The sequence below is a fragment of the Caretta caretta genome, chromosome 1 (assembly GCF_965140235.1).
Source record: "Caretta caretta isolate rCarCar2 chromosome 1, rCarCar1.hap1, whole genome shotgun sequence".
Taxonomy (NCBI): Eukaryota; Metazoa; Chordata; order Testudines; family Cheloniidae; genus Caretta; species Caretta caretta.
Window position 1 is genome coordinate 248,618,920 of NC_134206.1, and position 26,558 is coordinate 248,645,477.

The 26,558-nt window shown below is 43.6% G+C and overlaps 2 protein-coding genes across 4 annotated transcripts in view; one reads left to right on the plus strand and one right to left on the minus strand.

The window, feature by feature from the left end:
* CHRM2 (cholinergic receptor muscarinic 2) overlaps positions 1–26,558 on the plus strand; it is a 242,997-nt gene that overhangs the window by 212,358 nt on the left and 4,081 nt on the right. The window contains exon 3 of one of the 2 annotated variants that reach the window (XR_007353853.2): positions 16,447–19,032. The exons of the other annotated variant lie outside the window; for it this stretch is intronic. The gene's annotated coding sequence lies outside the window, so the exon portion shown is untranslated. Of the gene's footprint in view, positions 1–16,446; positions 19,033–26,558 lie in introns of those variants that run through there. 2 annotated transcript variants of the gene reach the window in all.
* The window catches only part of PTN (pleiotrophin), a 120,387-nt gene continuing 95,282 nt past the window's right edge, over positions 1,454–26,558 (minus strand). For both annotated transcript variants that reach the window (XM_048830418.2, XM_048830425.2), the window contains exon 5: positions 1,454–7,617. In XM_048830418.2, the coding sequence (XP_048686375.1) occupies positions 7,565–7,617 (53 nt within the window). In that variant the 3' untranslated portion in view covers positions 1,454–7,564. The remainder of the gene's footprint in view (positions 7,618–26,558) is intronic.

The following is a 26,558-nucleotide window of genomic DNA, read 5'->3' on the forward strand; positions in this document are numbered from 1 at the left end:
TCCCTTTATGCCACTCTATGAGGATAAATGGGTCTCATAAAAGCCCTCTGAGAATTTCTTCTCTCCGGGGGGAAATCTCACTGGTGTATAAGTGCCGTGAGCTGTAGCTCACGAAAGCTTATGCTCAAATAAATTGGTTAGTCTCTAAGGTGCCACAAGTCCTCCTTTTCTTTTTGCGAATACAGACTAACACGGCTGTTACTCTGAAAAGTGCCATAAGGGCTCTCTGCCAGTCATGTATATGATATAGTGGGTATGTTTGGTGCCGGGCAGATGTGGGACAAGAGTGCCCTGCATAGAGGGAAATAGGAATCAAAGTAGAAGATAAAGCACCCTGAGGCTGCTATAACTTACACTTGGGTAGACCCCTGAACAGCCCCAGAATACAGGCAGCACAAAGGTAGCTTAAAGCTGCCATAACTCCCTCTCTGCTCCCACTCTTATAATGTAAACCAGGCAGATTATTGTTGCATAAATAAAGAAGAGTAGGTAGCTGGTTTCCTTGTGGGCTTTGGCTTGCCAACCCCTTAGCGATTTGAAGAATACAATGGCAGATTTCACAGCTTACAATAGTAGCTCATTGTCATCCTAACAATTCTAGAAGCCCATCTACTTTTCCTAGCTCTATCACCAATCCAGCCAACAACCAGCTTGGACTGGCACTGCCAGACACAACACCTCTTGTCTGGTCAGTGGGGAATGGAACTGCCACTTCCACCCAGGAGCTGGTGGGGGAGTATTCAATGTATTTGATTATTTAAGAAAACAGTAGGGAAGGGAAACAAAATGGGAATAGGAAAGGCAAGAGGAGGAGGACAAAGGAGAAAGACTTAAGAAGGGAAAAGGGGCAGGGAGGTGGAAAGAACAGATAGGCCATCATCACTTTATTACCCCTCTTCTTTGTTCCTTAATGGAAATGAAAATATCTGATCTCCTTTCTGATGCCCAGTTACTTTCCCCACGACTAGCACTCCCCTCCCCCAAAACAATTAGACATGACAGAAAAGGACTGAGGAGAAGATTCCATTCTTGAGGACTTGCACGATATTCTCATTTGAGACCATGAGAAAGATGGTTCCAAACTCCTCTCCCACCTCTCAGTGTTGTATCTATGTTCTGGACGTTTAAGTGAGTTTATTAATAAAGTGTTTCCCTTTTACATGACTGGGAAATGTGGGAGGACTTTTGAGAGGACAGACTTCAGTCTAGACGCCCATGACATGACTAGAGAGGAGCTGCCAATCTCTGTTACTTGGCCAGGCTTCTTCCTACAAATAAAGACTCGTTCTAAGAGTTTATACAGAAAGGGGTTATTAAAAGTGCAACACCCCAAGGCTGATATCAAATTGACACCACAAAGGAAGACAAACACCCCCTCCAAAAATCTTTGGAATTCTTTCAGGAGACTTTCAAAGTCCCTTATTGTTTCAACAAGCAGATGATGACACCGCCGTACCTCTGTGTATTAGTTTATTTAACATCTTCATCTCCACGAAGAGCAAGTAAATTATGTTGATACAATTGGTAAACATATACATTCTCTAGGACCTCCCATGATTCTGTCAAGCTAAGGGAACCATTAAGGAATGTTACAGAATTAATGCTTTCATCCTATAATGTGTATATATGGCTTTCATACAAGTTTAAAAAATATCAAAAAGATAACACACAACTAGCTTACAAAATCAATATACAAATAAAAAAAGAAAGAAAAGGAAAGAACCCATGAGAAGACATCATATAAGGTAAGGTTTTATGTACATAATTAGAAATTCATTGAGTGCAATATTCAGCCTGTAATTTGTTATTTTAATGTTCATTCCCTTTTATATTTTTAACACAACTACAGGGATTGGGAGGGTTTTATTTTATTTTATTTTATTTGCAGCAACATAAACCATTCTCTCCCCCCTCCTTCCCCCCGGTTCCTATGTTCAAACACTTCTAATGAATCCCTCTCCTAGGAAGTTGCAGGAGGGTCGGGGGTGAGGGTGCGGGGGTGGGAGGGAACTATGGTTTTCCCTTTACTTGGTGGTGGTAGAAGAGAACATCACTCTGAGACAGAGATCTTAGCCTTTGTTTTGAAGAATATTTTGCACTCTGCTTGACTGCTCTTGGCTCTAAAATAATAGAGTCACTGGCCATGATCCTCTGCTGGCTTGTAGTTATTGTGCTCACTTTGCCAGGTGTAATTTATTACACAAAGGAAAGGGCCCTTTCTATTTTTATTGTTTTAGATTGTTGCCGCAATCTTTTTTCAGATACATTTTGATCATGGATCCACTCTTTGTAGTTTCTATAAGCATTGTTGTTCCAGAAAGGTGTTGTGTCTGCTTAGTGACATCTTCATTTTAGCCAATTTCTAGCTCTGAGCATTAGTAGTATCCTGCTTTTCTGTTAAGACTCATCGATAACCGGAAAAAAAAAATCTCTGAAGGGTCAACCCTCCCTTTTCCAACCGGGAAAGTCTGAATGAATCACATAATTACCACACTGAAAATGTAACGATTCACTGGGGGAAACTAGATAGTTCCTTGTTGCCAGACAGATTAGGATGAGGGGATTCAGGCTGTATAATTAATTACAGGAAGGTAAGGATGAATAGGAAGCATAGGCTGTAAATTCTCTTACCTTTACCTCACGGAATTCAAAGCTGCAGCCTTCTCTCTGCAAACATCTCTTGCCCTGTTTAGAACCATAAATGGCCTTTTGAACTGGCTTTTTTTGGGGGAACCCATCTCTTGGGTCTTCACCAAAGACTGAATATGGGCAATTGCTTTTGAAAATAGGAAGCTCTTTATCAGACATTTAATAAGAGGACTGTGGGTACAGTTGCATCATAGGCAGCTCATTCAGCATTCAAGAAGTCAAAGGCTGGAAGAAACCAACTGGACTAAGGGCTTCTTTTGACTTTAAGGAGTTCTATAGACAAAGGAAAACATCAGTGCTAAAAAGTAATGAATGAGTAAGGGTTTATTTCTGCAAGCCATAACTTCCTCAAACAGTTTCTGAGCACCCCTTAAGTTCTACCCCGTCATCCTTAACCCCACCAAAGCTGTCAGGGTAATCTCCACTGTTTTCCCAGCTTACCTTGAAAAAGGGGCCTTGTGGGTTTGAAGTGGTTCTCCTTTACATTAGAGTCCCTAGTTTTCCATTGCAATGATGTGTTCCACACTACCAGAAAGCCCCCAGCTAGAGAAGACTTGTGAGGAAAGGACTTCACCAAGAAGCCCGTCTTCCCATGTAATTTGGACAGCGTCTTCCTAAATCCAGGGATCCCATTAATTCTCAACTTAATTTTGTGCAGGACTCATAAAATGGGCAAAAAAGCATCCAATGATCCACCATAGCCCATAATTGTGTGTGCCAGGAAGAAACAGAGATTTTTGAGTGCAGTGGCTTGCTGGTGCTGCTGTGGGATGAAGGGACCAAGTAGGGAGAACCAGAGATTTCTGGGGCAGGAAGTGGTAGGCTTGTGGCTGCATTCAGAGGTGACCTTTGGATTGCTCTCAACAAGAGCTCTTCCTCCCCTCCCCATCCCCCCACCTCTGGCCAAAAATGCTATTGCAGGTTCAAATCTCCAACCACCATTTGCTCCATCCAGCAATGCCTTCAGAAGTCTGAGAGGAGCTCAAAGGGAAACCCTCCAACTCTGTCAGAATTTAGTGGGGGAATCCTCCTTTTGAAAGAATAACCCCTGGAAAACTATTCCAGGTTCACAGGAGATGCCCCCTTGCAGGGCTTAAAGAATGGAAAGGGAGATTCCCCTTCTCCATCTTTTTCTCCACTGTGGACAGCTCTGGGAAGTTTGTGTTGAAATGCCAGGTCTCATCAAATATTTCACTAAAAAAGACTTGGCAGGCTTACATAAATTGATATCGATGCAGAGCAATGTCAGCAGCACTTCAGTTCAGAAGACACAAACCATGTGATATACTGACACACAGAGATAGTCCGGATTTGCAGAACAAGGGAACAGCTGCTTTCACCCCAAAGCTTTTAATCCTAATAACAATCACAAAGTAATCTGATAGTTCTCGAAGGAATTCCCCTACACAAACTGGAAGTATTATCATGCCCACACTCAGGCTAAGAGCCTGGTTAGTGTTGCGATATTGCACGTTAGGTGGCTGTTTTCATTCTCCCCTGGATCATTATCAATTAATGCACAATGCTTTATTTGAATTCCCTATCACCTGAGGCCAAATGATGAAGGAACAGCTATGCACCAAGGTGAGGGAAATATGTTACGAGTTGTCTTATCAGCATCAACACCACTTGAGTTCTTGTAGCTATGAAGATGATCATATTACTCCTTTCTTTTTATATTCCTTGCTAATGGTCAGCTCAGAGGGACTTCATTTCCCAGGCATGTCACTTGTGCTTTTAGTGATGCTCCATATTCATTTAGTTGCAGTTAATGCACAATTCAAAGAAAGCACAGAAGCAGAACTTCTACCCAATTCCCACGTCAATCCTGCTCGACAGAGAGAAAGAGACATGAGAAGTGGACTGCAGTGATGTTAATAAAATGATTTCTGAGCTGGCACCTAGCTATTTTGAACCAGGAGCCCAAGCAAGCTGCTGCTTCAGATTGCTGATTTTTATTGTTCTCAAAATTGCAACATCCCTCTCCCCTGAAGAGTATCTCTGGAAGGAATGGCACACATCATTAGATGATCCTGATTGGTGGGTGATACAGTGTTAATGTTACAAACAGGGGCCTCCCTTTCGGTATGGGGCGTTTCTGTCAGGTGCAATGTTAAAACTAGACAGCATCCCAAGCCACAGAATCTGGATCTGAATCTAGAGCCCAACGTCCCCAAATTTGTAGGTGAATCCAGGGTTTGCATTCAGATGCATCTCAAGCCAAAGCATGGCATTTCATCTCTCTCTACTGGTTTTGAGTATCCACAGGAGGTTATGTTATTTTAGGGATATTTATCATTCCCTCAGGGCCACATTATAGCTGTAGCAAATGAAGACGGAAATCATTCCTGAAGCAGGACACTTACATCCACTTCTAACCCCTAAAGCCCTCTTTATAAAACTTTTAGCCCAGTGTATATCAGAGGAGAATGAGGCCATCTATCTGCAGCATTCTCAACTCCTGACAGCTCCTCATTTAATGGAGGCAAGCTACACCAATGTAAGAGCATCCATATGCAAAGCTGCACCAGTTTCACTATATTGAGACAATATCACATCTTTAGGCTGTCTCCACTACAAAGCCTATGCCAGTATAGCTACATCACTATAGCCCCCTAGTGTAGACCAAGAGAACCCCGTCGACATAAGAACCCCACCTCCTGATATAACATAGCTATGCTCACAGAAGCACTCTTGTGTTAGCATAGCTGCATCTATACTGGGGGTGTGGTGGGCATAGCTATGTCTAACCAGGGGTGTGTTTTTTTCACACCCCTGGCTAATATTCTTATGCTTGTATAAGTGTTAAGTGTAAACCAAGCCTTAGTAAGCTGTGCACATCTGTGTGTTGGCAAGCCTTCGAGTGAAAGAAACTCTTCCCTCCTAGAACCACCTTCCTTTCTAGCAACTGCTCGTGTCTCTCACTGTTACATGCCGCAGGGGATGAAGGACGGCTCCGGAGAGCAGTTTGAGAACTTCTGCCTTGCAAGACATAGCCTGAAGCATCCTTTCCATTCCAGAACCAGGGGGAGCACAAAGAGGGTGTGCCTAGTTTATTTGATAAGGTGGTGGTGGGATTTTAGTGTGTTAGTGTGAGGAAGGGAAGCTTCACCATTTCTACAAGCCATGCCCCAATCCTGTAGCGTGATCTGTTCAGATGGACCCCCCCTACACCCAGTGCAAAACCACTGACATTGGCAGGTTCCCATTGATTCATATATTTTAAGTCCAGAGGGGACCACTGTGATAATCTAGTTTGACCTGCATAACACAGGGCATAGGACTTCCCTGCAAAAATTCCTGCTTTCCTATGCAGCCAAATCCTATCCCTTTTGATACTATAAGGTTGGGATTTTCAAATGCAAATTCAGTGGAATTTGGGCACTGAAATTCCTTAAACTCCTTTGCAAATCTAATCTAAATGTTGTCTCGAGTGAAAAACCAGCCTTCTCCCCAGTGTAGCCCTTTATGGGACTTTCCAGGAGCCAGTTGGGTAGCACTTTAGCTCATATAACAGAGGCCTTTTCCCTGGGCCTCCCACTCAATTGAAATAGTGGACTAAAATAAGAAAAGATCAGCCTTCCTGTACCCTCAAAAAAAGGACAGATCCAATATCTATTAAAATGAGGGCTGGTCAGTTTTTTTTCAATCAACATTTTGCACCCCCCCTCCCAAAAAATACTTTTGAAATGAAATTTTATTTTGACTGAAATTTTCCAAGTTTTAACAAAAACCAAAACCTTTCTTGGTTTTCACTTTCCCTTTTTTCTAACGAGATAAAAGAAAAGGGGAGAGGAAGGGGGTGAATGAAAAAAAAAATTCTGTTTCAAAAACCAATTTTTTTTCCCATTTTTGTTTTCTGGAAAAAGCTGAAAAATTCCATGACCATTTTTTAAAAAAAAATCATGTATATCAAATTTTTCTGCTGAAAATCCTATTTCTCAACCAGTTCCAATTAAAATCAATAGAAAGGCTCCCACTGACCTCAACGGGAGATGGGTAAGGCAAAAACCCAATGCTCCCAACAAGACTGCATGAAAAGGACATCCCCGTGCTGGGGAAGGGAGGGGTGAAGGTATTTTTGCAGGATGTGAGGTAAAGAGAGGGAAACCATTTTTCTCTGTTACCTTGAATGTTTCATGAAAACAAAAGGAGAGTTTTGGTGTTGTTGCACTATCACAAGCACTTTTTCAGCCGAGTGCCACACTGAAAATTGAGGACTTTGCCAACCTCAGCTTTCTAGAGAGAGGACTGCACCATTCTTGCTGCCAATAAAGTGCCAATGGTAGAGACAATGAGATTTTAAACAGGAGTATTTTGATCTGAATACTTACTGTCCCACCCCCCCTCTTACTTTTTGCCAGCAAATACTAAACCTTCCCCACCCACCCCAAACGGACAGTTTCCACACAGTTCTCTAGTTGTGACAAGAATTTTAAAAGACTCCCCCAGCCCCCACACCTCCACCCCCAAAGTCCTGTTTGTTTCAGATCTAAGGCCTGAATCCTACACATTACTGCATACAGGCAGACTCCTGCTCCCACACACTGCCCCACTGACTTCCACAGGCTCAAGGCTCTGCCTGCATGGAGTAATTTGTCTGGATCAACATCTAAAATAAGACTTGAGGGGAAAAAATACCTTAAAATACTCTACATTGTTCAATATACAGTAGTAATAATTTTCTGAATGAAATTACAGTTCTTTATTGTAGGCCTCTAAAATGTTGTTAGGGTTATACATTAAAAAATACTAGAGTAAAATTTTAAAAAGGTGTGTGTGTGTGTGTGTGTTTCCTCCTATTGTACAATTAAGCTATAAATAATTTTAGGGTAAATCGCCTAGATGTAAATGAAACTGTTAACTGATCATGCTTGATGATGTCCCTTTCTCCTGCTGCCCAGCATGGCTTCTATTAATCCAGCATCTTCTCCTGTTTCTTGCCTTCCTTTTTCTTCTTCTTGGGTTCTGCCAAGATGACAACAATGAAAAATATTAATAGCTAAATACAGTACACACAAAAAAACCACTTAACCCAGTGCTCAGGCAGGTAAGAGAAGCTTTTTTCCCTTATCTTCTCTATAGACACAAGAGCTGTTATTTCGGAGCCAGGGAAGAAAAATAAAAAAGAAGGAAGGACCAGGGTGTGCACAGAACCTTTTCTATCTGATTGGCTGACTACGTTTGGCATGCAAGGCATTGTCTTGGGGACTTGCTTAGAAAATAAGAAAACAGCAAGCAGCAACTAGAGAAACCTGGTCACGGCTCAGTGGAGAGCTGGAGAAAAGCTTTGCACTCCCACACCTCCCTCATTTCCTTTCTGTTTCATTTGGCTTTCTCCGAAGGTGAGAGCAACTCCAGAGGGTGGTGAGAAAGCTCTCTCGCTTCTCTGGGCCCTGTTCTGCCAGTGTCTTCCCTTTTTGTTCAGAACAGCACCTGTGCACATTTAAAATCCAGTCCAAGCTCAGACACAAAATGCATCCACTGTTGGCTTGGGCTGTAGTCACCAAGAGTTTTGTCGCAGTACATGGCTAGCATTGGGTGAGTGAGGAAACAACAGTATAAGTTTAATTTAAGGTTCCTGTGTCATGGTCTTTTATAGATAAATCAAGTTCATAGTGTAGCCTAGCAAAAGATTATGAACAAGAGGAGTTTGGGGGTTAGGGGAAGTGCATGGTGTGATGCTGGCAGACCAGATGCCAGCTCATGACAAGGCTCCAGGCCTTACTGAACACATACAAATGGATAGCTGGAAACCAATCCTGCGTACCTGTGTGTCAGCATTATCAAAACAGATGTGAGATGTTAAGTTACTAAGAATGTGTTTAGACTTTATAAAATGCTTGTAGGATGCAGCATGTATTGATCTCATTTATAACCTCTGTGGTTATAAGTAAGATCAATGGCTGCAGCCCATACTATAAAGTTCTAAGTGTTTGCCTTGTAAACCTCTGTAATTGTGTAACTCACTAAACAGGAAAAGAAGCAGTAATTAAGGCAAAATGCTCACCCAGCACACAAGAGGTATTGTGGAGCATCAAAGGACAGAGAGAGACCCTCTTAACTGCTTTCCTAACTCTCTCCAGGAAGGAGAGACCTGTGCATGAACTTATCCCATCAGGTTTGGATTCTGGAGTGGAGAGGATAAAAATCCCTGACAAGGAGAAACTGAATCTCTCTTATGCTGTCTAGATCGGGAGGGGCAAAGATTCCTAAACATAAGCAAAGAGATCCCCGTGCTGCTTGGCATGGGTTAGTCCTGAAAGACATTTTGAATGGGCAGATTACTACAGCTCTGTCACCTTTTGAATCACACACTGAAACTCATTTGTGTATAGATGCTTGCTTGCTCTGTCCTGTAAAGAACTCTCTTACTTCTTATTCCTAGTTAATAAACCTTTAGTTATTTTACTACAGGATTAGCTACCAGCATTGCCTTTGGTATGAGATCTAAGGTACAAATTGAACTAGGGTAAGTGACTGGTTCCTTGCCACTGGCGCAATGCTCTGGGCGGCAGGGCTGCGAGCGCCTCGGGCAGCGCAGCTGCAGAGCCCGGTCGGACCCAGTGCTCTGCGCTGCACGGCACGGCTGCCTGTCCTGGTGCTCTGGGCAGCATGGCTGTAGCGCTGCCAGCCACCGGCGCTCCAGGCAGCGCGGTCAGGGGGCAGGGAGAGTTGGATAGAGGGCAGGGGAGTTCGGGGGGTGGTCAGGGGCCGGGGGTGTGGATAGAGGTCAGGGCAGTCAGCGGGCGGGGAACAGGGTGGTTGAATGAGGGCAGGGGTCCCAGGGGGGCAGTAAGGAAGGAGAGTGGGAGTTGGATGGGGCAGTGGGGGGCAGTTAGGGGTGGGGGGGTCTGGGGGTTGTCAGGGAGAAGGGGTGGTTGGATGGAGCAGGGGTCCCGGGGGGGGCACAGTCAGGAAGGAGATGGGGGTTGGAGGGGGTGGTGGGGGGCAGTTAGGGGCAGGGGGTCCAGGGGTGGTCAGGGAGAAGGGGTGGTTGGATGGGGCAGCGGGGGGCAGTTAGGAGCGGGAGGTCCTGGGGCAGTCAGGGGACAGAGAGCAGGGGGCATGGATGGGGCAGGAGTCCCGGGGGAGCCGTCAGGGGGCGAGAAGTGGGGGGAGGGGTCAGATGGGGCCAGGGGCACAGCCTCCCCTAACTGGCCCTCCATACAATTTCAGAAACCCAATGCAGCCCTCAGGCCAAAAAGTTTACCCGCCCCTGGGCTGGAGTGTCTTAGGGGACTGTCTGTGACCCTAGTTAATAGTTATAAAACTATTATAGTACTTTGGGAGTTCACATTTGTTTCTGCATTGGTGAAATCTAATTATAGAACATACAGCCAGTGTGGGGTGTCTGCCCTGCTTTTTGACAGTCTGCCCTGAGGTTGGCACTCCTGGTCATGAGTCACTCCAGACAGCATGACACTTGGACTACTCTTGTATGTCATTTTTCATTGGTGGATCACAAACCTCTCTACAAATATTACTTAATCCTCACAATGCCACTGTGAAATACAGTACCGTATATATTTATTCCACTATACATATGAAGAAACTGAGGCATGGCACAGTTAAGCTTCTTGCCCAGGACCACACAGCAAGTACTGGCAGAACTGGGAACACAACTCAAGAGTCCTAGCTGTCCGACCCTGCTTTAACCACTAGGCGTCACTCTCCATCAAATCGCACCATCACTTCTTCCCTTTATAGGAAAAATCCGTATTGAAATCACAGGCCAAAAGGCAGCCTCCAAGCCAGGAGTTTGCCAGGTGGGCATTTGGTTAGTGTTCTTCACTAGCACTTGAGAGTCCTGAGTCAGATGGCTGGGTATGACTTTTTACTCTGATTGGATCATTCAACTTGATGATCTGGGACTCATCCGCTCAGGTAAATCTGCATAGTTCCACTGAAGCTACCCTGTTTTACACCAGCTTAGGATCTGGCTCTGAGTATATTGAGCAGAAAGATCACAGGGGGAACCTCTCTCCTATTTCTTGGTTACTGAAGCAAAAGGGGGCACCAACCTCAGGAAAGGATAGAAGACCATGAAATCCCCAGAGCTCCAGCATCCATTTTTCACTTCATCTCCCTTGCCACCCACAGAATGTGCTAAGTAAGGGCTTGTCTACACGAAAAACACTGCAGTGCAGTGCAGCCACAGGGCTTCAGTGTAGACCGGGGGTCTCAAAGTCCCGGCCCGCGGGCCATCTGCGGCCCAGAACCTCCCCGCTGCGGCCCGCGGAGGAGAGACGCATGCAGCCTCGCTGCCGGCAATGTCTGCGGCAGGCGCTGCCCTCTGCAGCTCCCATTGGCTGGGGGAGAGGACAGCGATATCATCAGTAGTCGCCTGGCAGAGTCAGCCATGGAGGCAGTATCATTAGCTGCTGGGCAGAGTCAGCCATGGAGGCAGCATGACTTTTTCCCACAATGAATATAAACAAGTCAAAATATCGAACACAAGTCTCTGATGCCCACCTTGCTGCAATGCTGAAGGTTTCAAGTGCTCAGTCACTAAGGCCAAACATCAACAAACTGACAGAACTGACGCTTTGCCAGGTGTCTGGCAAACATTAAAACTCTCTGGCTGGTGAAGAATTGTATAAAAATGTAGGACAGTTTTATTATTTCTGAGAAATTTGAAATAAAAAATTACAATATAAACATTTTCTTTTCTGAACGCCATTTTCAGTCACATTATTGGCCTGCTGGGAGGATTTGAGGACTGGCCCTGGCCCTAAGGTAGATTGAGTTTGAGCCCCTCTGGTGTAGACACTACCTATGCTGACAGGAGGGATTAGGTTGATATGCTGCTCAGGGATGTGGATTTTTCATACCCTGACCGATGTAGTTAAACCAACCTAATTTTCTAGTGTCAACCAGGCCTAACTCGAAGAGTACGTCTTCACTTAAACCGCCACAGCAGCATAGCTGCAGCCGCACTTCAGTGTAGACATTACCTACAGTGATGGGAGGAATTCTCCCGTCAGCCTTGTTAATCCACCTCCCTGAGAGGTGGTAGGTAAAGAATTCTTCCATCGACCTAGTGCTGTCTACACCGGAGGTTGGGTCGGCACAGCTACATCTCATAGGGGTGTGGATTTTTCACTCCCCTGAGAAACATAGTTATGACGATGCATGTATTCAGTGTACACCAGCCCTGAGCAGTAATTTGTAAAGATGGGGCATAGTGTTACTGACCCTCCTGAATGATACAAAGGGCACTCTGAAGAGACCAGTCTCTCTCTCTCTCTCCCCTTCCACTAGAGCAAAGTAACAGCTACTCCCCCTCAATCAGACAAGCTGTGGAATTTGTAAAATCTACTCAGACTCAGAGGTAGCAGAAGAAAATAATGCAGACTTCAACTAAAATTTGCTAAAAGCGTTGGAGATGGAAGAGGGTGAGTTACTTGTCCACAGATTCTTCCGTTGACCTGCTACTACCTCTTGGGGAAGTGGATTACCTACCCCATCGGCATAGGTAGCATCTTCTCTGAAGCACTACAGCAGCACCACTGTGGCATTGTAAGTGTAGACGAGCCCTTATTCTCACATGAGAAGGGGAAAGACTATGCCAATGTATTGCACCTTTCTGTCAATACAACTGTCCACGCTGGGAGTTGTACTGGTATAAACGTATCAGTTAAAAACAAAAAATCACACCCCTAATTGAATGTTATACTGGTACATAGACCAGGCCTTAGGCTCATTTGAAAACCCCAGCTGCCTAACCATGGATTTAGGAGTCTAATTTTAGGCAGTCAGGTTTGAAAATGTTGATTTGTGTATTCAGACCCTGCTGGTTACCACTACTCATGTCTAGTAACAACTGCTACGCTCCTCTCCTTATCGCAGAGATTATAGATTGTAGCATCTCCACAGTTAACAAGTTGGGAAGCTGCTTTGAATTGTATTTTATTCATCTTTGACCACTGTTCAACCCACAGCTCTGCAGCTGTGTGGCTCTCATTTCCATCTTCCTCCTAATTCCACACTCGAAAAGTAACTTGTATTGTACAATAGCAAGTCAGCTTCTGGGGCCACACAGGAACCCATGCCACCTTGCTCACTCAGCCCTGCGCTAGTTTCCTGCCTGTGGCAGTCTGATGTGACTGAAGGGTCACAATGCTAGTAGTACCAGAGCTGACCCCTTGTCAGGAAGCCCTGACTGGCTCACAGAGCACTGGCAAATTAGCTGAACCCTCTACAGTCTCATTCCCCCATATCTGCTGAACAAGGGGAAGCGAGGGAAAGATCTATTGGATACCCAGTATCTGATAAGCCACTTTTTCATGTTCCTATCCCAGGCATGAGAAGCCGTCTGGGTCTGATTCACCTTAGCACAGATTGGACGCAAGACCTTAACTTCAGAACATTAGGTGGGGACCACATTTCCTATTAGGCTTTTTTATGTGGTCTCAGCCTGCCTTCTGCAGTAATCAGTCAAGCTGTCGCCAGTGATAATGAGCCTTTGGGACGGAAGAGTCACTGCACTGCTGTTGCCAATGCTAACCGTCCCTGCTCTCGCTCTCTCTCGGCTGCGCAGCACTGAATCAGGAGATGCCAGGGGAGGCAGTTTTGGTTGAAACTAGAACACTGCCAGCTCTGCAAGTGCTCTGCGTGAGCAGCAGGCTCCTGCAGCTTTTCCACTGAATGAATGCCATATTTGCAAAGAGGAAGTCACAGACTCTGCACATCAGCTGTGCGCTGGCCATGGGGAATGTGTTTGCACCTGACATGTGTTAGTTATAATCACCAGAGCTGTTATGAGGAGCTATGAACAGATGAGAGGCAGGTGCCTACCCACTCACATGTAATTCTAACTTGAATTTACCCGCTGCAGCGTTCACTTAAAGGCACCTCAGGCACCGCTCACTGCAATGCAGGAGGAGCCCCACTAAAGAAGTCAATGGCATCAGTAAGGTAAAAGTTAACAAATAAAGGGCTTGATCCTCGAGTTCAGTCAAACTGTACTCAGCACACAAAATGGCAGAGGGGGCTGTTTGCCACATCTATGGTCTCCCATAGGAGCTATTAATCTGACTGGGGTTTGCTGGAATGTATCAGTAGCCCAGACCTGCCCTCTCCCTCTGGCTCTGCCCCAACACATACACTATGCTGGGGAGCCAGCGGAGGGAGTACAAAGACTGTTACACCATCTCTATGCCAGATGGGGGTTCGCTCTTATCAGAGGAACCCTTAACTGCCCTATTAGGTCCACTTTGCAGTCTCCTTGCATCACTGGAGCAGCAGAAAGGAACCAAAGGGTGGGCCAGGTATGGCCCCAACTATTTTAACTAAATCCAACTAAAGTGGATTTAACAGACCTCAGCAAAAATTTTCAAACTAATTTTTTTTTCAATGCAAAATACAAATTCGAGTCAACCAAAACAGTTTCAGTTAAAAAAACTTATTATTCCCCCTGGACATATTTTGTGTCGACATTTTCAAAATAAAACCTTTCCTTTTTTTTTTTTTTAAATCAAAACAACTTTCATTTGGAAATTTACTTCAATTTTATTTAAAAAAAAATATTAGTTTTTAAAAGCTTGAAAATGAAACATTTTGGGGACAATGAAACATTTAATTCCATTCAAAATTATTTATCTTTTCAATTGTTCAGTACACTGAAAAATTAAAGAAAAAATTGTTTTGGTTCAACTCAAACCAATTTTTTTTTCGGTACAGGCAGCAAACCCAAAATATCAGTTATTCACACAGCTCTAGTTATTAACATTTTGTCTGGATGTTTAGCAAAAAGTGTGTACCTAAAACTTGACACTATGTTTTCCCTCTTCCCCCCAATCACTTCTGAAATACTTCCCAATACCCCTGTCCAGCTGGAAACCACAATAGTATGTCAATGCTCCAACCCAAGTAGAAACCAGAATACGAGGCAGTACACATGCAACGACAGAGTTCACGACAACTGGTAATACAGACACAGAATGGCAATCAAGTGTGCTTCACAGTGAAATAGCCACTTGCTGGAACCCAAAGCATTTCCTCCAAATAAAGAAATAGCCTATCATTGCATTGCATACAAATACACCTCAGAAAGAGCGAATTGTGTGGCTGTATATGGATTTAATCCTGCAACCATTAATCACACCAGCACTCCTTACTCATCAGAGTAGTCCCATGCATAAGGAGTATTCACTTCAGTAAGGGTTGCAGGCTCAGGAACTGTCTTTGATTAGAACAGAGCCACCATGGGTCTGATCCTGTTCCCACAGGGGCCAGTGACAAACATTCCATTGATTTCACTGGCAGCAGGCTCAGTCCCTTATTTAGAAACCACCATCATTTGATAGCAACACTCTCTCTATGCATGTCTGAATCTTTAAGAATAAGCCACTTTTTACTCAGCAGAATGCAATAAAACATGGAAATCTTTTTGAACTGGTGAAAATAACCTTTTTCAGACCTAAATACAGTTTGACAAACATGGCTAACTGACAAAAATCTCTCTTTCCCTCTTATCTGTGTCTGTCTTTTCTATGTACACTTTATGCTGTTTGGGGCAGGGACTTTCTACTACTCTTGTATGTATAGCACTTAGCACAGTGGGGCCCCATTCTCAGTTGGTCCTTAGGCACTACCATAATAAACATGATTAAATAAATAATAAATACATCATCATCATCATCATAATTTCAGTCACAGGCATTTTTTCCCAGAAAATTGCCCTTTCATCATATTGAAACTATATAAGAGCATCATGGTACAGGTTTCAAATTAAAAAAAGGAGCACTTTGAACATCTGTTTATCTAAAGTGGGAGTCAAACCTGAACTGAAACTTGGAGGAACTAAAAAGTCCATTTACTCCATTTTAGTTTTTGTGCACCTCTGCACTTCCTGCATTCAGCGTGGATTCAGTGCTCAGTGCTATGATCCTGTGAGAAAGGCAATGTTTTAATGAGATTTCCTGTCCTAGGAACATAAGCCACAAGGAGTCAAACACGTATTTGAACCAAAATGCTCTGCCTGTTCAGGCATATTCATGATGACACCAGAAAGCCAGTCACAGGAGCAGTATCACCAACCCCAAACATTCAAAAATTAGGAGTAAGGCCCTGAAAAACCACAAAATTGGCTTTGAAATGATGAGATTTAATAAGAATGATAATAATTTGGGATTCCTTTTCTTCACATTCTAGTATTTAAGCCTTTAAGGTTATACTCGGTCACATTTTCAGGCTTTTTTCTGCAACCACAAAAGCTAAGAACTTCCTTTTCTTTTAAAGTGAAAGCTGAGATTTTCATATAATTACCTGACTCCAGGAGCTGGGGCTTTTAGAAAATACCAAATATTGTAAGACCAGCAATAAAATTGTTATTGTTGGCAACACTGCTGGAGCCCTTCCAGGTGTACGTGCAAGAAACATTCTGTGACTGATGTAGGAAGAAAGGAAAGTGATGACCAGAGGAGTGCTCAGTCCCCTCCAAGCATCCAGCAGGATTTAAGCCACAAAATCCCTGACTTTCAGACTCACAGGAACTCTCATTGATGCCAATGGGAGGGTGTACATGTGGACCAAGGGCAACGTGTTGTTTCTGGTTTTACTCTCTGTGTTCACACACCAATCGGATACTGCTGAACAACCAAAAGCACAAAGGTGCATGTAGAAAAATGACTAGAAAGCTTGACAGGTAGGCTGCCACTATATATTACCCATGATTGGTAAATGGCAATTTAACAGAAAATAATTTGCTTGTGATTTACTGAAACTGGGGAAAGAATATTTGTTAAAGAGCTCTGTGCATTTCTCTGTCATGCTTGCTGCATCTGCCCACAGATTATACCTGTGTTATGAACTAAGGACACAGGCTCTGCTTTTATCAGTGATCCACACTCCAAGGAGCTGGCTTCAAGGCTTCTGTGACAAGAAGAAAAGACAGAGAGGAGGAGATGGAGAGAGAAAGAAAGGGGAAGAAGGAAGGATAAAAAGGAAGGAAGTGAAGAAGAAAGAAAGAGAAAGGAGAGAAAGAAGGAAAGGGAGCTCTCTCACTGCTTGGAATGGTAATGAGTGTAAACATTTGCTGATGGCATATCTTTTATCCCAATAAGTCCCACAGCTTCAGGCCCTTTTGCTGCTGAAAGGCACTGATGAATGCCAAAGCAGACTGGATGTGCGGCTGAAAGCCAGGAGGAGAGCGAGGCAAGGAACATGTAAAAGCATCAGGATACTCAGATGGTTAAACTTTTCATGCACAAAGTTTTGCATTAAGGCTAACAGAGACTTTTGTGGTCCCAAAGGGTTAGTCAGCAGCCATATGGCATTTAGGCTTTTTCACCATTTGGGGCAGCACACAAAAAGAAATCAGACATACAAATCAAAAAATGAAAGAATGATGAAACTCAGTATTCCAGGAAGCTTTTAGAATTCTGGGGTTTTTTTTAAAGACCTCTGCAGGATTGTGAAATATCTGAGAATATGAGGTTTTGAAAAATAACGTTCTTTCAAAGCTTAAAAAAAATCTGCCTCTTCTTTCTCCCTCCCCGAACACATTTTCTTTCTTCTGGATTAGAATCATAGAATATAAGGGTTGGAAGGGACCCCAGAAGGTCATCTAGTCCAACCCCCTGCTCGAAGCAGAACCAATTCCCGGTTAAATCATCCCAGCCAGGGCTTTGTCAAGCCTGACCTTAAAAACCTCTAAGGAAGGAGATTCTACCACCTCCCTAGGTAACGCATTCCAGTGTTTCACCACCCTCTTAGTGAAAAAGTTTTTCCTAATATCCAATCTAAACCTCCCCCACTGCAGCTTGAGACCATTACTCCTCGTTCTGTCATCTGCTACCATTGAGAACAGTCTAGAGCCATCCTCTTTGGAACCCCCTTTCAGGTAGTTGAAAGCAGCTATCAAATCCCCCCTCATTCTTCTCTTCTGCAGGCTAAACAATCCCAGCTCCCTCAGCCTCTCCTCATAACTCATGTGTTCCAGACCCCTAATCATTTTTGTTGCCCTTTGCTGGACTCTCTCCAATTTATCCACATCCTTCTTGAAGTGTGGGGCCCAAAACTGGACACAGTACTCCAGATGAGGCCTCACCAATGTCGAATAGAGGGGAACGATCACGTCCCTCGATCTGCTCGCTATGCCCCTACTTATACATCCCAAAATGCCATTAGCCTTCTTGGCAACAAGGGCACACTGCTGACTCATATCCAGCTTCTCGTCCACTGTCACCCCTAGGTCCTTTTCCGCAGAACTGCTGCCTAGCCATTCGGTCCCTAGTCTGTAGCTGTGCATTGGGTTCTTCCGTCCTAAGTGCAGGACCCTGCACTTATCCTTATTGAACCTCATCAGATTTCTTTTGGCCCAATCCTCCAATTTGTCTAGGTCCTTCTGTATCCTATCCCTGGCGACTTCTGCATGGGTCAAACCACATAAATGTTACCTTTTGATTCTATGGAGATGTTAGCAATTTGTCCAACATTCAGATTTCTCAAAGGTACCCATATAAGGAGGACAAAGCTGGAGGTCCCAGAGAGACCTGAGCAGGAAGTGCTGACAAGTCACCATCAAAGGCAACCAAATCAAGGACACCCCAACATTACCAATTGAGGGCTTCATTGGCTCCTTGCCAGCAGCTCAAGACTAGCCCAGACTGTAGCCAATCTTCTCTTTTACAATCTATTCCTGCTTCCATCAAAATCAATGGCAAAAATCTCCTTGACTCCATCTGCAGAAGCAGTGGCCGATACACAGAAATATGTCTCACAGAGACTATAGTTCCCAGCAAGCAGTGTACCATCTTGAGCTGAGTAGTCTTCCACCTATGTCAAGATGGAACTCTTGGGGTAGGAGACCTGGATTCTAATCCTGGCTCTGCCACAGCCTTGGGACAGTCACCTTACCTCTCTGGGCTGCTGTTTCTCTGCCTGCCTTTTGTCTGTCTGAGCTCTTCAGACCATAAACTCTTCAGAGCAGCCGCTGTCTCTCACTTTGGGATGTATACACTGCAGTTGGGAAGTGTGACTGGAGCACGTGCAGACACACCTGAGCTGACTGGAATCTAGCTAGATCAAAGCTAGCTCTGCTAACAATAGCAGTGATGCCATGGCAGCAAGGGCTGTGGCATAGGCTAGCCCCTTGAGAACGTACCCAGCGTCCCAGGTGGACTGGAATAGCTCAAGCCACTGTGGCTTCACTGCTATTATTACTCGAGCTAGCTTTGATCTAGCTCAGTGGTTCTCAGCTGTGGTCCACCGCTTGTTCAGCGAAAGACCCTGGCATGCTGGGCCGGTTTGTTTACCTGCCGCGTCGGCAGGTCCGGCCGATCGTGGCTCTCACTGGCTGCGGTTCACCGCTCCAGACCGATGGGGGCTGCGGGAAGGGCGGCCAGCACGTCCCTTGGCCCGCGCCACTTTCTGCAGCCCCCGTTGGCCTGCCGTGGTGAACCGCGGCCAGAGGGAGCCACAATCAGCCGAACCTGCGGACACGGCAGGTAAACAAACTGGCCCAGCTCGCCAGGGGCTTTCCCTGAACAAGCGGTGGACCTCAGTTGAGAACCACTGTCATAAATATAAAGGGAAGGGTAACGACCTTTCTATATACCGTGCTATAAAATCCCTCCTGGCCAGAGGCAAAACCCTCTCACCTGTAAAGGGATAAGAAGCTAAGATAACCTTGCTGGCACCTGACCAAAATGACCAATGAGGAGACAAGATACTTTCAAAGCTGGAGGGGGAGGGGGACAAAGGGTCTGGCTGTCTGTGTGATGCTTTTGCTGGGAACAGATCAGAAATGCAAGCCTTCCAACTTCTGTTAAGTTAGTAAGTAATCTAGCTAGAAATGGGTTAGATTTCCTTTTGTTTAATGGCTGGTAAAATAAACTGTGCTGGATGGAATGTATATTCCTGTTTTTGTGTCTTTTTGTAACTTAAGGTTTTGCCTAGAGGGATTCTCTATGTTTTGAATCTGATTACCCTGTAAGGTATTTACCATCCTGATTTTACAGAGGTGATTCTTTTACCTTTTCTTTAATTAAAATTCTTCTTTTAAGAACCTGATTGATTTTTCATTGTTCTTAAGAGCCAAGGGTTTGGGTCTGTGTTCACCTGTACAAATTGGTGAGGATTCTTATCAAGCCTTCCCCTGGAAAGGGGGTGTAGGGCTTGGGGGGATATTTTGGGGGAAGACATCTCCAAGTAGGCTCTTTCCCTGTTCTTTGGTTAAAATGCTTGGTGGTGGCAGCATACGGTTCAAGGACAAGGCAAAGTTTGTACCTTGGGAAAGTTTTAACCTAAGATGGTAAAAATAAGCTTAGGGGTTCTTGCATGCAGGTCCCCACATCTGTACCCTAGAGTTCAGAGTGGGGAAGGACCCTTGACAACCACTGATCTAGCTAGATCAAATCTGGCTTAGGGATGTCCACAATCGCATCTCCCGATTACAGGGTAGACATACTCTTGGTGTTTATACAGTGCCTAACACAATGAAACCCGCAGTTTGGGTCTGTTGACACTGCTGCAAACACAAATAATAAATACCAGGCCCTTCAGGTCCCATACGGCATACACTGCAGATAAAGAGGAAGACCTGTTTGGGCAGCATTGTAGAACTCCGAGTGCTATATTTTCCAACCCTGGTATAGCACTGTCATAAATATAAAGGGAAGGGTAAACCCCTTTGAAATCCCTCCTGGCCAGGGGAAAGCTCCTCTCACCTGTAAAGGGTTAAGAAGCTAAAGGTAACCTCGCTGGCACCTGACCAAAATGACCAATGAGGAGACAAGATACTTTCAAAAGCTGGGAGGAGGGAGAGAAACAAAGGGTCTGTGTCTGTCTATATGCTGGTCTTTGTCGGGGATAGACCAGGAATGGAGTCTTAGAACTTTTAGTAAGTAATCTAGCTAGGTATGTGTTAGATTATGATTTCTTTAAATGGCTGAGAAAAGAATTGTGCTGAATAGAATAACTATTTCTGTCTGTGTATCTTTTTTGTAACTTAAGGTTTTGCCTAGAGGGGTTCTCTATGTTTTTGAATCTAATTACCCTGTAAGATATCTACCATCCTGATTTTACAGGGGGGATTTCTTTATTTCTATTTACTTCTATTTTTATTAAAAGTCTTCTTGTAAGAAACTGAATGCTTTTTCATTGTTCTCAGATCCAAGGGTTTGGGTCTGTGGTCACCTATGCAAATTGGTGAGGCTTTTTATCCAACATTTCCCAGGAAAGGGGGGGTGCAAGTGTTGGGAGGATTGTTCATTGTTCTTAAGATCCAAGGGTCTGGGTCTGTAGTCACCTAGGCAAATTGGTGAGGCTTTTACCAAACCTTGTCCAGGAAGTGGGGTGCAAGGTTTTGGGAAGTATTTTGGGGGGAAGGATGCGTCCAAACAGCTCTTCCCCAGTAACCAGTATTAGTTTGGTGGTGGTAGCGGCCAGTCCAAGGACAATGGGTGGAATATTTTGTACCTTGGGGAAGTTTTGACCTAAGCTGGTAAAGATAAGCTTAGGAGGTTTTTCATGCAGGTCCCCACATCTGTATCCTAGAGTTCAGAGTGGGGGAGGAACCTTGACAAGCACCTATGTAGCTGGAGTGAAAAAGAGAAGTTTCTCCCTCAGAAGATGGGAGCCATTTTTTAGGAAACCAACTCCAAGGTTTGGAAGAGCCCCAAAATTATGCTTTTTCCTTTACTGTTTCACTGTCACAGCTGTTTGCCTAAAGTGAGAAAATCCCTCATTTTTATATCTCATTAGTTTGAGCAGCAACCTATTAGTCTGCCTTCTATAGCACTAATTATTATGCTATGTATGCATGACTAATGAGTTACATTAAAGGCTGGGAGTCCTGGAATTTACAGAGGGAGAAGGAGCCCAGACTGTGAGGCCTGTGATTTCAGCATCTTTATAATTTTTTTTTTAAAGTTCCTAGTGCTCATGAATCTTTTTCCCCTCAGAAGCGGGGATATATATTTCATCCTTTATAATGGGAGAGGGCACAGTACAGAGTGCACCGTCCAATCTACCAACATGGCAGATCATCCACTCCCACAACAGGGTCAGTCAGGTGGTCCTTTGTACCAGTATGGCAGCCAGTCTGCTTGAGCAATAAGTAGTTGTATATCAGGCCAGTGATCCATTCAGACAACACCACAGTCTGCTCCTGCGACTAACTGGCAGCCAAGTCATTTTGCCAAAATAGTAGACAATCTGTTCTGGTGACACAATGGTTAGCCGTGCATCCTGTCTGCAGCTGGATATCCAGTCTCCTGCTATGGTGTCAGATGCATTATAGCAACAGGCACCTGGTATATTTTGCTTCCAGAGCACAATCCAGCCTGACAGCATAGCAAGGACCTGAAGAAGAGACTCTGTGTACATCTCCTCTGTGAACACATCTCTCTTCTACCAACAAAAGTTGGTCCAATAAAAGATATTACCTCCCCCCACCTTGTGTCTCCAGCATAGCAAGGAGGCAGACAGCTCATTTGATTGCTGGTATATCTGCTCAACAAGGTCCAGCTATATATTTTGGCACCTTCTAAAGGAAGATGTAAAATAACTTCCTGTCAAGCAGCCTGAGTACAAACAAAACATTAGTATCTTGAATCGGCTCAGATTGCTCACTCCATAGCAAAAATTACAATGGAGACAGACACCATATTCACCCTGAAAAATCATGCTGTTTTAATAAACATGGGAACTGGAAACAAAAGGAAGCAGCAGCCTCTGCTCCAAGTATAGAACTTGTCAAGTGTTCTTCATTCTGTTCCTGGATCTGCCACTGATTCTGTGTGTGACCTTGGACAAGTCATTTCTATATCTCAGACCATGCCTCTCCACAATGGGGATCATAGCATTTCCCTTACCTGCAGGGGTGTTGTGAGGATTAGCTAATTGTTGTCTGTAAAGATTCTTAGATAAAACACACTATGTACTGCAGAATATTAGCATTAGTATTGTAAACCCTACCCAAGGTGCCCAGAAGATATGATATAAGCAAGAATACAAAGAGGATTATATTCCCTCTGGGGTATGGACACCCACACTTTGAGAAAAAGAGAGAATTGCACTGACAACTTGCCAAGAGCCCAAGGGCTGCCCCTTATCTGTTTTACTGGAGCAGACTGCAGCCACCTTTACCTGTAATATGGAAGCCCACAGGTATTTAAGGTAACATAATCCAATGGTCATACAAGGTTGATTCAAGCAACCTTCCAGAATATTGGATGCTGGGACTTGAAATCTTCCTCAGGCCACACCCTGGCATTAAAGATGAGAGTGGTTGGAAGTTGCAAATACAAGTTGGTGAACTGTATTTGGAGCATGAGCAATACTAACTGGTCATCCTGGCTGATGAGACTGAGTGGAGTAACAGCATGGTAATTCAGAGCAGATACATAAAAAATGTATAAAGAAGAAAGATGGGAAGGAGGAGGGGATGGGGAAGAAGATGAAAATATGTGTAAAAAAATCAGAGAGAAAACATCACAATGGAGTTAGAAATTAAGAGGGCTACATTGAAATATGACCAGATAATAGGTATATACTGATGATTTAATCTCATATTATTTTAATATGAAGCACAAACAGTCAAAAATATGAGAGAAAGATAGATGGGAAGACAGGGCAAGTGAGAGGCAAGGAAAGAGAGAGACCCCCCACTGAGACAACCAAGCTCAGTGAAAATAAATTATTCCCCTCTGAGAAGCAAAGGAAAAATATTTTCTGAAACCTGACAATAACTCATTCTTTTACTTTCTGGTCAACTGGAACCTGAACAATCATCAGTCAAGTTTGGGTGGCCAGGAAGTAGGGCAGATGGAGTTTATTGGCAATGCTTTCCGCTCATCAACGCAAGTTGGCCATTAGAGCAACTGCTCACCAGAAGTGCCTGATTCCTTCATATCTGTCAGCATAGTTTAGAAAGACCATGAACATCACTGGCATGGCAGACACTGGTTAGAATGTATGATTATATATGCTTGAGGAGTTTCAGTTGCTTCTGCTGGGATTCCATGATAAAAAATATTGCTTTCTCTCTCCCAGCCTATGACACGTTTTCTCATGGCCTCATTCATGCAACAGACACACAAACTATGGCATCTGGGATATCACAATCTGAGTGCTAACAACTTCCCAATCAAAATGCACCAAATTCAAGAATGTATCAAATTTTTCATTCTGGGATGTAGGTGTGTCAAAATATGATGACCCTCCAACCCAGGATCAAGGCATGATCATCAGCTATTGTAGCTCCCCAACAAACTTCCAGAGGAAAGTGCCCATTAGAAAATGTAGTGGGTTCTGATTCAGTAGGTTCTCTTGCTAAAAGTCAGCAGAGTTTCTTGAGATGGAGGGTGTCGCAGACTACAATCAATACTTAAAGTTGGCAGCTATGCAGTACCAAGCAAAGAAAGAATGCTGAGGTGGATCAATTTCTGATGAGGAAGAAGTATAGCTTCATTTGAAACAAGCTTCCCAAGCTCTAAAATTGGTATCTGAATTAACGAAATTCCACCATCAGACAATGACAGATTGGACACAGCTTGAAGACCATTTTAAGGCCTTTCCACGGCTACTGGTTAATAATAAAGAAAATGTATAAAATGGGAACAAAAGCCCAGGTCACCAGTTTCCCAAGCCTGAGGTTAATAAGTAGCTGCACTGATTTAGCTTAGCAGAAGTTTTGTTAGAGCTCACACAGGTTCGTAGAAAAAACAAAATATATACCTCCCAGTGGGACAGCTAAAGGGAAGTCTTTAACATTTATTTTTCTCCCTCTCTATATGCACTTTTCCTTCTTGCAATACAAAGAGCAATCTTGTAGAAAATCAAACAATGATCTTGTGAAGTGGCCAAGAGAATATTCACGTTAACAATAGGAGACATATGGTTCCATCCTAGGACCAGTGTTGTTCAATGTAATTACTAATGAGCTGGAAAAGGGGATAAGCAGTGAGGTAGCAACATTTGCAGATAATACAAAATTATTGTCAGTTAAGACTGGAGATGACTATGAAAAACTTGAGAGTGAATTTCATCTGTTCCATTCCCTTAACTTGGTTAAGTCTGTGCTAAAAAATTCAAAGTACTGCACACTGGAAGAAATAATGTGAACTACCAATACACCTTACTGGAGTCTAAATTAATTGCATCAATCCAGAGAAAAGATTTGGGTATCATTCTGGACGGCTCAATGAAGATCTCCGCTCAATGCGTAGAAGTGGTCATAAAAAAAATGCATAGTGAATGGGATGGTGAATAATAAAGAGACTATTAAATGCCATTATTTATATAAATCAATATATTTCAGGCCCTCCCCTGAAATGCTGTGTTCAGTTCAGTCAACTCATCTCAAAAAAGGATTTAGCAATAATATAGGAGAATTCAAGGAAGAGTAATAACAAATATTAGAAGCATGGAAACACTTTTATGAAGTGAGGTTGAAAAGACTGTGACTATTTAGCATAGAGAGAAGGCAAACAAGAGGGAACATGATAAGAGTATATAAAATACTGGATGGTTAAAGAAGGTAGATCAGGAGTTTCTATTCACCCTCTCTCATAATACCAGAACAGAGGGAAATTCAATGTAATTGAAAGGCGACAAATTTAAGGATGAAAAAAGGAAATACTTTTTCACAGAACACACAAGGAGCCTTCAGAACTCATTTCAACAAGATATCACTGAAGCTAGCTTGGCAGGATTCAAGAAAAGACTGGATGCTTACATGGATAATGAGAGCATCAGAGTTCTAGGAATAAATATTTTAAATGAAATTTTGGAAGGGATATAAATCCTCAAACTTCAGGGTGTAAGCCTATCTCTAACAACTAGGGCTTAGGAGGCTGTTATTCCACAACTGCTTACAGCAGGGCACTTACACCTTCCTCTGAAGCATTTGGTCCTGGGCAATGTCCAGGGTACTGGACCAGATGGACCATCTGATCTAATATGGCAATATCTCTGTTCCTATGGTTTGAAATTGAGCCCAAATAATTCTCTCTCTATCTGTCTGTCTTTAAACAGGATAATCTACTTTGTATTTCCAACATTCAGTTGTTTGCTTGCTTTGTTTCCTTCCTTTCAGCCTAGCGCTGCTGGAGAGATAATCAGAGCTTACCTTCCTGCTGGTAAAGAACAGAGATACTGTTCTTGAAGCATAATGGTTAGAGGTGAAAAAGATTAATCTGATGGAGAAGATCTCAGATACCAAACAGCCACTATACTTCCTGCTGTTTGTGATCCCTGGTGGGAGTAATAGCCAATCGATGACACTGCAGTTCACCCCCACTTAACAGAAGTTGCAGCATGTAGGTACAGAGCATTCCATGCACTACTCTGCCCCAAAACAACGTGTTTCTCTCCTCCTAACAAATTAAACAGGGTCCCAGGCTAACTGGAAACAAAGTGCAGTTTAGTTGTTCCTCCATCTAGTCCCCGAGTCCATTCTAGGTGGGCACTGAAATCCATCTTACAATTCCCTCTTCCTCATGAAGAATGTAGTCACTTTCTGAAACAAAAATATAGTCTCGCCCCATTCGGTATTTCAGCAGCGAAGACTTTGTGGGTCAGCTAAAAAAACTCCACCTAGATTTTTATGTCCTCCTGAAATACATTCTAATTTCTCACCCTACCCACCCACCATTTACAATCCAATTAACATGGCGTTCCTGTTACACACACACACGGGAGAATTCTGCTCTTAGATCAACTATGTTGATTTCTTGTCCACCTTGAGTTTCTCCATTGTATTCTACACTTGACTCCCACACAGAACTCCTGCCTATGCCTATGGAAGTTGGGCATGGGGGTAGAGTGCAGGAATGTGCCATAAAGATCTCCAGTGAAGATCTGACAGTATAAATTATCCCTTCAGTTACTATAATTTTTAACGGCAAAGACCTACATTTACACCCATTTTTCATTTGCATTGTGTCAAAACACATGGA